This window comes from Bos taurus, chromosome 2 (assembly GCF_002263795.3).
Source record: "Bos taurus isolate L1 Dominette 01449 registration number 42190680 breed Hereford chromosome 2, ARS-UCD2.0, whole genome shotgun sequence".
NCBI lineage: Eukaryota > Metazoa > Chordata > Mammalia > Artiodactyla > Bovidae > Bos > Bos taurus.
In genome coordinates this window covers 115,502,834-115,515,745 of record NC_037329.1, presented here as the reverse complement: position 1 = coordinate 115,515,745, position 12,912 = coordinate 115,502,834, and the positions used below count along the sequence as shown (strand labels likewise).

Here is a 12,912-nt window from a genome sequence, read left to right as displayed (position 1 = left end):
CGGAAAAAGCAACAGAACTGACAGTGTTTCTATCTGAATCACTTTATAGACACTACATATTAGAAAAACAGCTGTAACAAAACCAGTGTCTACCGCTACCAGGACGAAGATCCGACTCGCTACCTGCCATGTCATTAACTGTACTAGTCGCTCCAGACATGGGGAGACTTAGATGCATATAAAGAAATACGACATGGAATATAGCACACAGCACAATATGAAATAAAATCTTTCAACAGACAAATACAGCTTTGGTTGACAGTTTATTAAATACACCACATTTGTACCTTATTCTGTAGTTTTTTAAATCATTCACACACAGACTTAGTAAAAATGTACTTTATAGAAAACCATCTGCAAAATAAAAATAAAAATGCACATTTTTGCCCATATTTTAGATAAACCGCTGAAAATGTTAGGAATTATTATATTGGAGGTGATCATGAAACATGGGGTAGCTTGATTTTATTAAATCTGACACCAGACCAGGACTTCAGTAGTGTTAATGTTGGAATGTGGATGCAAAAATGTCTATTAACTAAATTGTTTAATCTAATAGGGTTTGAGAAATCACTACAAATAGGACAAAATGAAGTACTATTTTTCCTTTACAGACATTTTGCTAAACCCATTTTCTATACACTTTCTCACACTCAGAATTAGTGGTGCAGACTGAAGAGGCAAAAAAAAAAAATTTCTTAAAAAAAAAAAAAACCAACTAGATCCTATTTACAAAACATGCAAAGTGTGAATTTTAAGTAGGTGTTATGGCGGAACTGGTTAAAAGTAAATATGGTCAAGTGACAGAATATACCTTTACTTCTGCAAATGTAAGTCCTTCCCCCTCCTTTCTGGGAGAAATACATTTTCAGGGCGTGGACTGTGAAACGGCATACAATGCAAAGACAGAAAACAAAGAAGTTTGCAAATTCTTTATATTTCCAGCTGTTGAGACAATATTTCTGAGAGCTGAGGTTACCTCTAGCGGCGAAACCAGAGCCAGCTATTAAGCAGCCAGAATGCTACAGTAATTGAATACATGACCATTTCTCTTTTAGCCCGTTCTTTGTTCTCCTCTTCCAGAAGTTGTAGACGTCTATTTAGTTTGATTATCTGAGTGAAAAACATCAAAAAATGAATAGAAGCTTTAATGCATGATTCATTCAGATTCTTATTAAGTAGTTTAATTTCTCAAAAGAATTATTACAAACATGAGAAGTTTTATTCGGCGCCAAAAAAGAAAGTTGTATATAGGGAAAAAAATGTTATCCACGACAGCTTAAATTCATTAAATTCTCTTAAGAGCTTCTGTCACTCAGCTTCAAGTTTTTCCTATTTAACCCGCTTTAACTGCTTTATGCTTTCTCTAAGTTACTCAGAGGGCCCCATGTATTAACCTACTGGAGTGGGCCCTGTGATCTGCCACCCAGGCCTTCAGGACTAAAATGCTAATTCTCCACCTGCCAGGAGTGTCACTGGTCAACAGCACTGTTCCTGGCTGTTGGTCCTTACTATGAGCAGCCCTGGGCCGAACAACTGTCTTGCCAAGTTCACGCTCCCTTATGAAGACAGTGTGCATCCCACAACTGGTTTGTGATGGCGTTAAAGGCCCAGGTTCCTTGCTCCAACTCTGAAGGGTTATCCCAGCTTCAGAGCAATATACAGCTGTATAGATTTGCTTAAAATGTTAATACCTCGTGTTGCTGGCTAGAATTACATCAATCCATTTTGGTAATACTGTTTTATGATGATGAAAACCTGTAAACCATGATTTAATATATCTTTAATCAAAATGGGAATATCAATTACAGTTTAATAAAGTTTGACAGAGAAAGTATTTTAATTCATGGGTTACAATGGAGAGAAAACTGATAAAATGGATAAAATGTTAGGAACTACCACTTTACATGTAACATGAATGGAATTTAGGGTCACATGCTGTTTGGTACAGTAAATACCTGTCGTCTTAATGAAGCTGCATCTACAACTGTCATGTCTTCTGAAGTTCCTTCAATCATTGCATCTATATTTGAAATGCCATACCTGAGAAATAAAACACGATTCAATATTAGAACAGAACTAAAAGTACCTTGCAAGTCACATAACATATTATGTAATGTTCAGAGGACTGTTATAAAGACTGGTATTTAACAGTACAAATTATTAAAACATTTATCAATCTGAACGGGTATTAATAAAGAGAAGAGCTTAAGGGAACAACTATCTACAATCCTGGGAAAGTGTCTTGAAGGTCAGAGAAAGAGAAGAAACCCTGACTAAGGACGTAAATAAGTAGACAATTCAACTCAGAGAGACTGGCAGTGTTAAAAAAGGATACCTGGTTGAAAAGATCCGAGAGCTGTCACTCTGCTCAGAAGTCCCTGCTGAGACTCACTGGCAGGGAACACAAAGTAAACACACTCCAGCTAAAAGCCTAAGACTGATCAGTTTTTATTTCTCCATCTCTTCTCTTCTACTTCCCCTCTTGCCATTTCTACTCTTCACTTATTTCCAATTATCTAATCTCTCCTGTATCTCCAGAGAAGCAGTTCTAAAATAACCTGAACACACTTTGCCACTACATTCAGATCCAGAATTTCAGTACCGTAATTAAGGAGCTGTGTATAAAATAATGCTGGAAGGCCGCTAATTAAAAAGTTCTTCTTGTTCAAATGCAGTTACTTCTAAAGGGGCAATGATTTTTAAATAAGTGACAATCAACTACTGAGAAACATACAAATGCTATTATTCCTCTTTGCCTCGACTTCCACTTTTAAAATATATTTTAAGATACAATTTACATACCTGATAATTCACTTCACACATGTACAGTCTGTTTAATTCTGTATGGCTATTTCAATAAAATGGCTCATTAACTTTTCTGAATGAGATTATAAATAAATCAGATTTAAAAGTTACTCCTATGTAATCTAGAGTTGGCACATACATCATGTTTTTAATACTTTAAGCAAGTCCCCATAACAAAAAGCACATTACCATACAAAGGGGTACAAAGGAGTATGAAGAGAATTATATTTTTCATTCAGACATGTTAAAGACAAGTCTATTTAGAAAATCCTTTTGTTATAAATGCTACTGAAAATAATTCAAAAATACTTTAATAAATAATGTGAAACAATTTTTTATTTTATAATCCTGCAGTGCCATCATTCTGAACACCAGTTAGAATTATATAGGTTGCGGTTTCAATGACACTTGGTGTGTACTGACTTCAGATAACCTAGAATGATCTCTAAATACTCCTTTTATGGCTAAGTTAACTTGCTTTCTCCTAATCTGCCCTTTCCTTTATGGGGGAATAGAGCAAATACACTGGAATATTGACAGTAACTGCATCAGGTAGAGAAGTAAGCTACCAAGTCAGTAGGTGATCTGCCCTTTGCGTCATGAGAATAGAGCAAATATACTGGAATACTGAGGATAACTGCATTGGGTAGAGAAGTAAGCTACTAAGTCAGTAGGTGCTAGAACTATGGGTTTACAAACATCTGAATTCCTCTTAACATTAAGCAGAATTATTAAACGGTTAGTGGAAAAAAATAAAGGTTGAAGATTCCTCTTCTCTACACTTTATCCTCAAAATAAAAGTTTTCTATTTCTGTGAGGTCATATATGAGAATAAATAATTGGGGGGAAAAATCAAACAACAGAAGCAACTGCTTCAAAGGTAAACGGACCCAGACTGAATGCAGAGAAATGAATTGTAACTGAAAGGAACTCCCCACAACTTACATTCTGAACTAACTATAATTTTAAATATCTGTAAAGGAAATCTTCATTTGCTAAGAAATCTAAGGATATGAAAAAGACTCTACCTGTATAATTCAACTTAAAACATGTGTGTTTTAACCAAAACATGTATTTATCAGACCTAAAATATCTGTAAGAAATTCTAAGTCAGATCACTGGCTGAAAATAACAGAAAAATAAAAGGATCACAAATTTATGAGAAATATACAAGGAAAAACTTGTTAATAATGTAAAAATAAACTAGTCAGTTGAGTGGAATGGGACTCCTAAGGACATATTTTTCAATTTTCCAATCAGAATTTAGTATTAATGAGAAACCCATGTTTCCCTCTTCTGCCTGAAGATGAACGGTGCCAACTTGCTTCCTCTCATCATTGAAATAATGCTGCCAGTTTGAAATCAACTGCTGCAGATGTTGCTTAAAATGAAATTGGCTCTGAAAAAATTAAAGTAATGGTATCATTATTGTACCAACCATTTTTTTTCTAACCGTACAACTTGGGAAATGAGATTTTGGGTACTTGAGAACCTTAAGTATTAGTATGTGCCATTCTATCTGTCCTTGTGCACGACAGGAAGAAATACCTACTTTAGGCTACGCATAACTCAAAGTGAAAGCGACAAAATAAGAGAGAAAAGCTTCATCAACAGATGACAAAAATGCTTAAAAACTAAATTCTCTTTCTAAACATTTAACTTCTCAGGCTGTCAATCCTAATTGCCCCAATTTAAAATGATGCTTTATAGACAAGTTTATCTATACAGTGAAAGTGACGAAGTGACACTATAGACAATTAACAACTAAAAAGGAAATGCTAGACAGAACCTCAGGCAACAATTAACATAATGCGCATAAAGCAAGGTTTAAGATTCTTTTTTTCTGTGTACTAGTATGATCGTCCATTAAAACTGTGCTTAAATACACTGTCTTAGATGTTCACATGGTAATGTATTATAACTTTTTCTTTATACTCTCTTGGCCAAATGTCACAAATGATTAGACTGTTTTTAGAGAAAAGCAGGGGGTCCACCTAGAGAAAACTCTAGAAGTTAAAGCTATAATCTAAAGACATGGCTACTGCATGCATTACATCCGGCAAAATAAAACACATTCAACCAACTGTTCACCCTGGTAATTACAAAGTCTCAGAGTTTACCTGACGTTGTCATGATGAGGATTAGAAGTGGCGGCAGCAGACCCACCACGCAACACAGGTCTAAGGCAGGTTTTTGCAGAAGGCACAAGACAGAATCAGGAAACAGAGAGTAATAAAATAAAAGCAAAAATAAGACAAATAAATGTCAAATAGGATTATATTGTATGTTTCAATACAATATAATATATTTCAAATACTTTACGTATCTTCGTCTCGCTATCCTCCATGTTATGACTTTCATGAATTGAGCATTTTACAATGAGTTAGAAAACAAAGGGAACCTCTTATTTTCGTAACAAAATAGCACCAACACATGAAATAATTTTTTGGTGCTCATACTTGACATCCTACTAATTCTGTTCCAAACGTGTAACTCCTCTCTTTGAGTTGGAAAAAAAAAAACATCAGCAACTTTAGAAGCATGTCCAGAACTGGTTAGTAGCACCTGCATGGTAACGGCTACTCATCTGGTATCAATAGCTATCTCGAAAGCTAAAAATCTGAAGTGACTCCCACGTCCCACAATTCCTTGCCTCCACCTCATTAATTTTGCTTAGTGCCTCGTATCTTAATACAGCCGGGTCTCACGCAAACGCTCAGCTCCCAAGAGCAAAACTGGAGCTCAGTTCTGGAGCTGAGGAGGTTGGGGACAGGTCCTGAGGCATAATACAGCACATCATAGGAAGTGCAACTGAATGTGTGCGTCTGATCCCGAGAGGCAACCAGGAGTGACATACAGGGCTGCTGGAGACGAAGACTAAGGCGCACTGGAAAACTGTGGGGATTTTCACTGAGTACACACTTTGATTCTAGAGGACAATTAGTTCTCTACCGGTAAGAGGTAACCTTTTCAATAAATTTTACTTTTTAAATTAGGAAACAAAGGCTCTATGTGGTCACTGGTCAACTCCCCCAAAAGTAATCAGCAATACTTATAACCAGAGAAAGGAGGTTGGGGTGCAAAAGCCACATTAAGGATTTGAAGAATTATTATTTTATTTTGAATGTCTCATTCTCTACAGGCTGATCAGGTTTTACCTGAATTTAAGTATCAACACAATTCTTAGAGGAAACATTTAACACCAAATGCTACTACTTTTTTTTCTGTAAGTTGGCACAGCTATAGAATTTTTGTTACAATATAGACCACTATTTTATGTCAAATCAGTTTATAAGAGAAAATCTTAATGCTTAGGTTGTATGTTTCCTAAAGGCACTACTGGTGCTTAAAGAAATTTATAGAACCTAGAGGGAAAGGGACTTTTGAGTCAGATATTAGACTTTTCTTTGTTGGCTAAAGAACGGTAAGAAATCATAATGCTTGAGGCAGGTTTTTTAACTCACCCCATCCTACTAATTCATTTGTTCTGTGACATCAGGAAAAATTACTTTCCGATCCTGTATCACAGTAATGTGAGAAAGGTTAAAAGTGAAGCCACTGCTGTGTGCTACCTAAAGCTTTTTTAAAAAATTCAAGCATATGCTCAAAAGGATCTGCCACATCCAACATATTCCACTGCAGAGATTTCCCTTTTATAATGCAGAGCCAGAAAATAATACAGTCTTTACCTTTCACAACGTATTTCATTTTGTCTTCTCACACTGGCAATTGACACATATAATATAAAAGTAAATTAGACAGGTGTTTGGCAAAGTTAGAAACTTTATTCAAGTACCACTTTCTACTGTAAATATGACTTAATACATTAAAGAATCATTTTAAGTTTGAAAATAAGATTTAATATATTAAAAAATCTTTTTAGGTTTGAAAATATGTTTTGTAATTAAAGTGGTAAAAGGGAATGAGATTCAAGACTCTTCCAGGATTAACTTGTATATCAACATTTTTAAGTAAATAAATGGTCTTAGTAGAATGTTATTTGCTAAAAAAAAAAACAAAAAAACATGGAAACTGCTACAGTAAGTAAGCAAGGTAGATGTACCGGCAATTACATGTATTTTTTTAAAAAGATAAATTATAAATAACAGATACTGTCTCAACTGCAACTCTGCATTTCTGGGTTTTCCAAGTAATGCATTTACATGAATACTTGCAAAAAATATAAGTTATTTACAGATTGGCTTCTTTTTCTATTGAATCAAACCCAGAAATAATCAAGCCCCTTCTTTTTTTGGACTGTGCTTGAGCAATATGTGGGATATTAGTTCCTTGACCAGGGCTTGAACCTATGTCCCCAGCAGCTGTAAGTGAAGAGTGGAGTCTTAATTACTGGACTGTCAGGGAAGTCCCTCAAGTATAAAACTTAAGCATGCTTAGCATCACTAATCTGAGTACTTAAATAGTGTTCTTTCAGAGGTACTAAGTTCCTTTTTTTAAACATTAATATTTTGTATTGGAGAGTGAGATACAGAGCTCTAGAAGGTGTCAGGAGATGTGAGCATTTCCTAACTAGCAAGGACTAAACAGCATTTTTAAATCCAAAGAACACACCTGGTACTTGCTATTTCAGATGTTTTGGTAAATTTTTTTTCTTCTACCTCAGTTTTCCAAATGCACAGCACTGACCTATGTAAGTAAACTTTTCTAATGTATACCTAGAATTTAACTTTGTTTTCACGTTGAACTTGGTTTTGGGTCATATAAGTTCTCAAGACGAGAAAACAAAAACAAAATACACAAACCTTTTAACAGTGACCCTCAGAGTATAAACTAAAAATAGTTCTTATGCCAAGCAACTGCAAAAATGCATTATTTTATGATAATAAAACAGGCAGAAAGGTTTTTTTCATTCTTTCTGTCAAACAGTTCTAACTTTATTAAATGTATCTAATGCTATGGCTTAAGACCAAAGATAAGACACTGCATTAGCATAACAGCCAGGAATAAAACATAAGAAAGAAAGAAAAGATGTACAGAGCAAGAAACATAAAAGCACTTCAAACTTTATATGCAATATTATTTAATAGTCATGCAAGTAGAACATTATCCAAATTTCACATTCCTATTTCTTGTATCTGATAAGTCAAGCTAGACCGTTCTCCTAGTAGAAATAAAAACTAATTCGACATCTACAACTCTGATTAAATCTTGCATAACACTTAGATTAGTAAATACATTGGGGGAAAAAAAAACCTTTCAAGTTGAAAGCAACCAATAATACTAATGATAATCCACTCTTCCAGGTTCCAATGTATACATACAGGAGCAAAGAATTATTACCACAACTACTTTATGAATTTTTTAAAAATCTCACTTAAGTGAATAAGAAAAATACTTCCTTCTCAGAAAAGGGAATTTTAAAATTATCAATTTATTTCAATTAAAAAAATCACTTAAAGCTCGATAATTTTTCATAAATAAAAGAATATAAAGCAAATTTTACAATTAATAAAATTCCTTATTTTATACTTTTGAATTTAAGGCAAAACTGTTCCATTATGGATTAAAAAAAAAATCCAACTATTTTTCCATATACTGCACTGAGCTGTGTGTATGCAGGGGGACAGATCTTTGTCATCTATATAGGATTTATAAAACATCTTTCCCATTCATATATTTTCACTGTAATAGCATTTGATATAATAGAATTTGACCTAATAATCTAGCCTCTTCTAAGGACCTATTACAATTAAAAAGTTAAAGAGGATACCTGGTAAAGAATAAATCTATGTTAGGGAGGGAGAAGAAAACAGGCATTTGGAAATACTAGTCAAGTGCCAGGTACTTTATATTCAATATCTTTTTAAGTATCTCTCATGACACTAAACAAAAAATTTGAGGCCATCTTTATATCTTAAAATAAAGACAGGGGAGGAAAGAAGAGTCCTCACAAGAATCCAGAAAACTAGGTAATATTAGTTTTAACAGATGAAAACAAGGCCCAGAGAAGCTAGGCAATTTGTCCAAGGTCAGCATGTGGCTAATTACTCAGTGTGGTGGACCAAGAATAAATCCGATCCCTTTAATCCAAGCTTTTTGTTCTAAACCATGATGCTTCTTATAATCTAATATAGTCCTTGAAGCTTTAAAGAGTGTAAGAGGGACTCAGGGAGGGATATATATACACACATATATATATTCATAATATGTATATATATACACCCACACCTATACATGAATACATGTACACATAGATGCAATTTTGCCCCTGCCATGAGCTTTCTCTGTTACGCTCTTTCTAGCACGGCTTTAAGTCCCTGGGCCCACACGTATGGGAACTCTGGCAAGGGTCAGGAAGCCTAGTCCAGCGGAACGACGGGTGTTCATCAAGGATGGTGAAACACCTGGGGCTTGTGTGAGGCTCAAGAGCAGGTAATAAGCAAAGGCTGGTTCAGAGCAAGTCACGAGACATGTCAGTTCCAAAGGTAAGAAAGGTTTACTGGAAAGCCCTGCTTAATTTATTGGGAATTCTTCAAAAAGCAAAGTTAACAGCCTAATAAAATGATTATGCAAATTCAAGCACTGACTCAACAGAGTTATTACTACATAAAATGTTTAGAGTTGAAGTGAAATTGACTGTACTTTCCTCACATTCTGCCAAAAAGCTCTCAAATTTCATCTTTTTAAAACACTATCTACTAATGAAGCAAGGAGAAAAAGGTATTTGAAATAATGGCAAAAAATTCATTTGAATGAACAATTCTAGGTATACTACTAGTGATTTTACCTGGAGACATTCAAAAGTGAGACACGCCATCCATACTGAGAACAATCAGTATTATTAATAAAAAGACAACAGCACCTGGGATTTTTAGCACAGGCTTAGAAATCTCTAGTGAAGAGGAAAGGAAAAATAAAAAAAAAAAAAAGCCCTGGCAGCTACACTGACTTCACCTTCTCAGATTTGCTTACTAATCCAACCACATTAGTATCATAAATGATTAAAGACTTACTAACAAAAATGAGTACAATTCAGCCCAACATTCCACACTGGATCCAAAAGTACCCCTCAGCATATCCAAAATGGAATCAAGTACTTAGAACAGCTCAGCAAGGTCTTGGGGGAAAAAAAAAATCTATATTTTCCGTGTATAGATAGTTATTAACTGTATCCCACCCCTCCCACCATACCTCGACTGAAGAGAAGCTAACAGAATCTTCTGAAATGTGAATTTTGGACAATAATTTCAAATTAAAAGAAAGCAAAGCAAGCTCTTTAAATCACTGCATCTGAGAAGGAGACAAAGGTGCAAACACAAAAGGAAGACACCACAGTCCACTAATAAGGAGCCAAAAAATAATGCAGAAAAGTTGACAAGAGTCAGTGATGGCCAATCACCTGCGATTTTCATCCAGCACATCCAAGATCTGCTGGTAAGCCCTACGAGTGGAAGACTGGATAAGCGACAAAATGCCACGAGCAGAGGAAAGATTAGCTCCGTCTTCAGGTAACATACGGGGAGGGCAAACCCGAACCTGCGGTGGCGACGGTGTCACGCTGTTCACACAAGCACAGCAAACGAAGAGAAAAACACTCAAGTCAGATTTTTGTAAAACCCCAGCTCAACATTTTCCCAAAACACCCATATTTTAAAAATTAGCTTAGTTTTCTTGCCCATTTCCCCCACCCTTCATTTTCCCCCAAAAGAGTCAGGCCAAATAAGTTAATAAACATGTTAAATTGTTTCTGTGGTTTTTTTAAAACCCAGCTACCATGAAGCATCTGTAACTGCGTAGCTTTAAGCATCAAATTAAACAGACTGAATGTGAAAGGACAACTTTAAGAGGGAGGAGAACTACCGCAGAGCATCTGCAACCCCCGACTCTGGAGAAACAGCGTTCTTAGTGTAAACCCGAGCCTCTAACAAACCACATGGCACTGCAGCTTACAGATGATCAGAAGAGTAAGATAGGGAATTTCAGGATACAGGCGTCAGGCAAAGTTTACATGCATAAAACGAAAGGGATTCCGTGAAAACGCCAATTTCAAATACTTCACAAAGACAATGAAGCAATTAGTTTATAACGAGTAAATTTAAAGATGAACCAAAGTTTCAGAAAGCTAACAAAAAGCATTTTGATTACTCAATTAAAGCATACGTTCCCTGGCTAAATGAACAATTCTGTGAATACACTGAAAAGGCAAGGATACTTCTTAAATTATCCAGATGTAGGTTAAATGATCATTTTTTGGTTTCTCAGTGACAATAATCTTGGTCATTCTTTTATGTGTGAGTTGAGACTTACAATGTCTTTGGTTCCACTTACAGTTTCTCCTAAAAGCTAAGCACGTTTCAATGAAGAGATTTTACAGTTCTAATCTGGATTCTTATTTTCAGAGAACTAATTTTAGAGCATGATCAGCAATATGAGGTATTTAACTGATTTAAGGACTTGGCATCCAATTTGTTACAATAAGATGTTTTGTTACAATAAGAGAACTATGGGATGTGGGCTCAATAATTTTTCTCAGTGTCAGGGCAAGAACACCTTAGACTAAGCCTCATCCTTGCATATTATATACAAAAGAGTGAAGGTAGAGAAGATAGTGAACAATTGAAAGATAAAAGATTGTACTTTGATCCATGTAAGCTTTTCTTACTTAATATTTTTGGGAACCAAGAAATGAGTAGGATAATTTTTTAAAGGGTAACTATCATCTAATATCATTCCCAGAGTCCCAGAAAATTAAAAACAAAATCTTCTCCACAATTTTGTGAATAACTTTCAATGTCTTGATGATCCAAAGCAAAAAGTACAAAATACATGAAAACCATGTTTTCTAAAGACTACTTAAAGAGAGATTTAAGCCAAATATTGGCATACTGAGAAAATCTGTCAGGGCTGATTCACCATATGAATGAGGCCTCATGGTGTCAAGATAAATCTAAGTTTTCAGATGCAGACTCATGGATGGTCACCTGAAACATCTGTCCACAGACTAGGAATCTTCTGGAATACATATAGCTTATCAACAACAATAAATATCAACTGATCCATGGTACTCAGCAGAACCCCAACTGGCTATCCAAAAAGAGTAAAAGAAACAGTATATCTGGGACTCAAAGTCTAGGTACTAGGCTTGTACTCAACATTCTCTTCAGGCAGCATAGAGAATACCTGAAGTTTTTGCTCCTTCTAAGAAAACAGACTCAATTCATGTTAGAAAAGTGTGACCAGAGGCAGGAATAAAATGGCCAGTTCTTCATCAACATAAACAGGCACCCATCTGACACTGTTCTTAACAGCAACACCATCATACCTAGCTAAACTGACTTAACCAAGTTTTAAAAGACTATTCAAGACAATATCTACTGACATAATTGAAGCTTTTGTCTTCATATTCTGGGGCTTAAACTGAACACTGCATATACCAATTTGAAATAGTATATAAATGAGCTACCTATATAAAGTCTATGCTGCTGCTGCTACGTCGCTTCAATCGTGTCCGACTCTGCGACACCATAGATGGCAGCCCACTAGGCTCCTCTGTCCCTGGGATTCTCCAGACAAGAGTACTGGAGTGGGTTATATAAAGTCTATAATGATCACTACTTAGAATTATAATATTAGAGCAAAAATGCCAACAAACTGAATCCAAATCCATGAAAAAACTTTGATGGATTTTTGCCCATCAGAATTCAAAAGGAAAGAAGGCTTCTTTGGAGTAAACTCACTTTGTCAGAAATAAGCAATAGGAATTGTTTATTTAAATTCTAAAAGTACAAGTGTTTCCTGTCCATACATGAGAAATCAGGTCATCAAGCATAAATTATTTTCAGATTAACTGCAAAGCATTCTTCAGCTGGAATGCACAGAAGACTGAGTTTTAAAAAGTCTGTAAGATCACCTTCAATTTTAAGATTCTACGATCATAAAATTAGAATATGGTACTAAGTGGGAAAAAACCATACACAGTCCTCAATGGTAACTTAATAAGAAACATACTAATGTAGAAAGATAAAATTAAAATTAAGTCTTAATTAATGCTGCTGGTGCTGCTAAGTCGCTTCAGTCGTGTCCGGCTCTGTGAACCCACAGACGGCAGCCCACCAGGCTCCACCATCCCTGGGATTCTCCAGG

The 12,912-nt window shown here is 35.4% G+C and overlaps 1 protein-coding gene across 12 annotated transcripts in view; it reads right to left on the bottom strand.

Annotated features, from left to right (window-relative positions):
- Window positions 1–244: 244 nt before the first annotated feature.
- The window catches only part of MFF (mitochondrial fission factor), a 28,970-nt gene continuing 16,302 nt past the window's right edge, over window positions 245–12,912 (bottom strand). For 4 of the 12 annotated variants that reach the window (NM_001428903.1, NM_001428907.1, NM_001428905.1 and 1 more), the window contains 5 exons: window positions 10,169–10,327; window positions 6,498–6,530; window positions 4,929–4,988; window positions 1,959–2,043; window positions 247–1,113 (listed from right to left, as the gene is read on the bottom strand). In NM_001428903.1, coding sequence (NP_001415832.1) covers window positions 982–1,113; window positions 1,959–2,043; window positions 4,929–4,988; window positions 6,498–6,530; window positions 10,169–10,327 — 469 coding nt within the window. In that variant the 3' untranslated portion in view covers window positions 247–981. Of the gene's footprint in view, window positions 1,114–1,958; window positions 2,044–4,928; window positions 4,989–6,497; window positions 6,531–10,168; window positions 10,328–12,912 lie in introns of all 12 variants that reach the window. The other 8 variants (NM_001428904.1, NM_001428906.1, NM_001428908.1 and 5 more) reach the window with 5 other exon arrangements.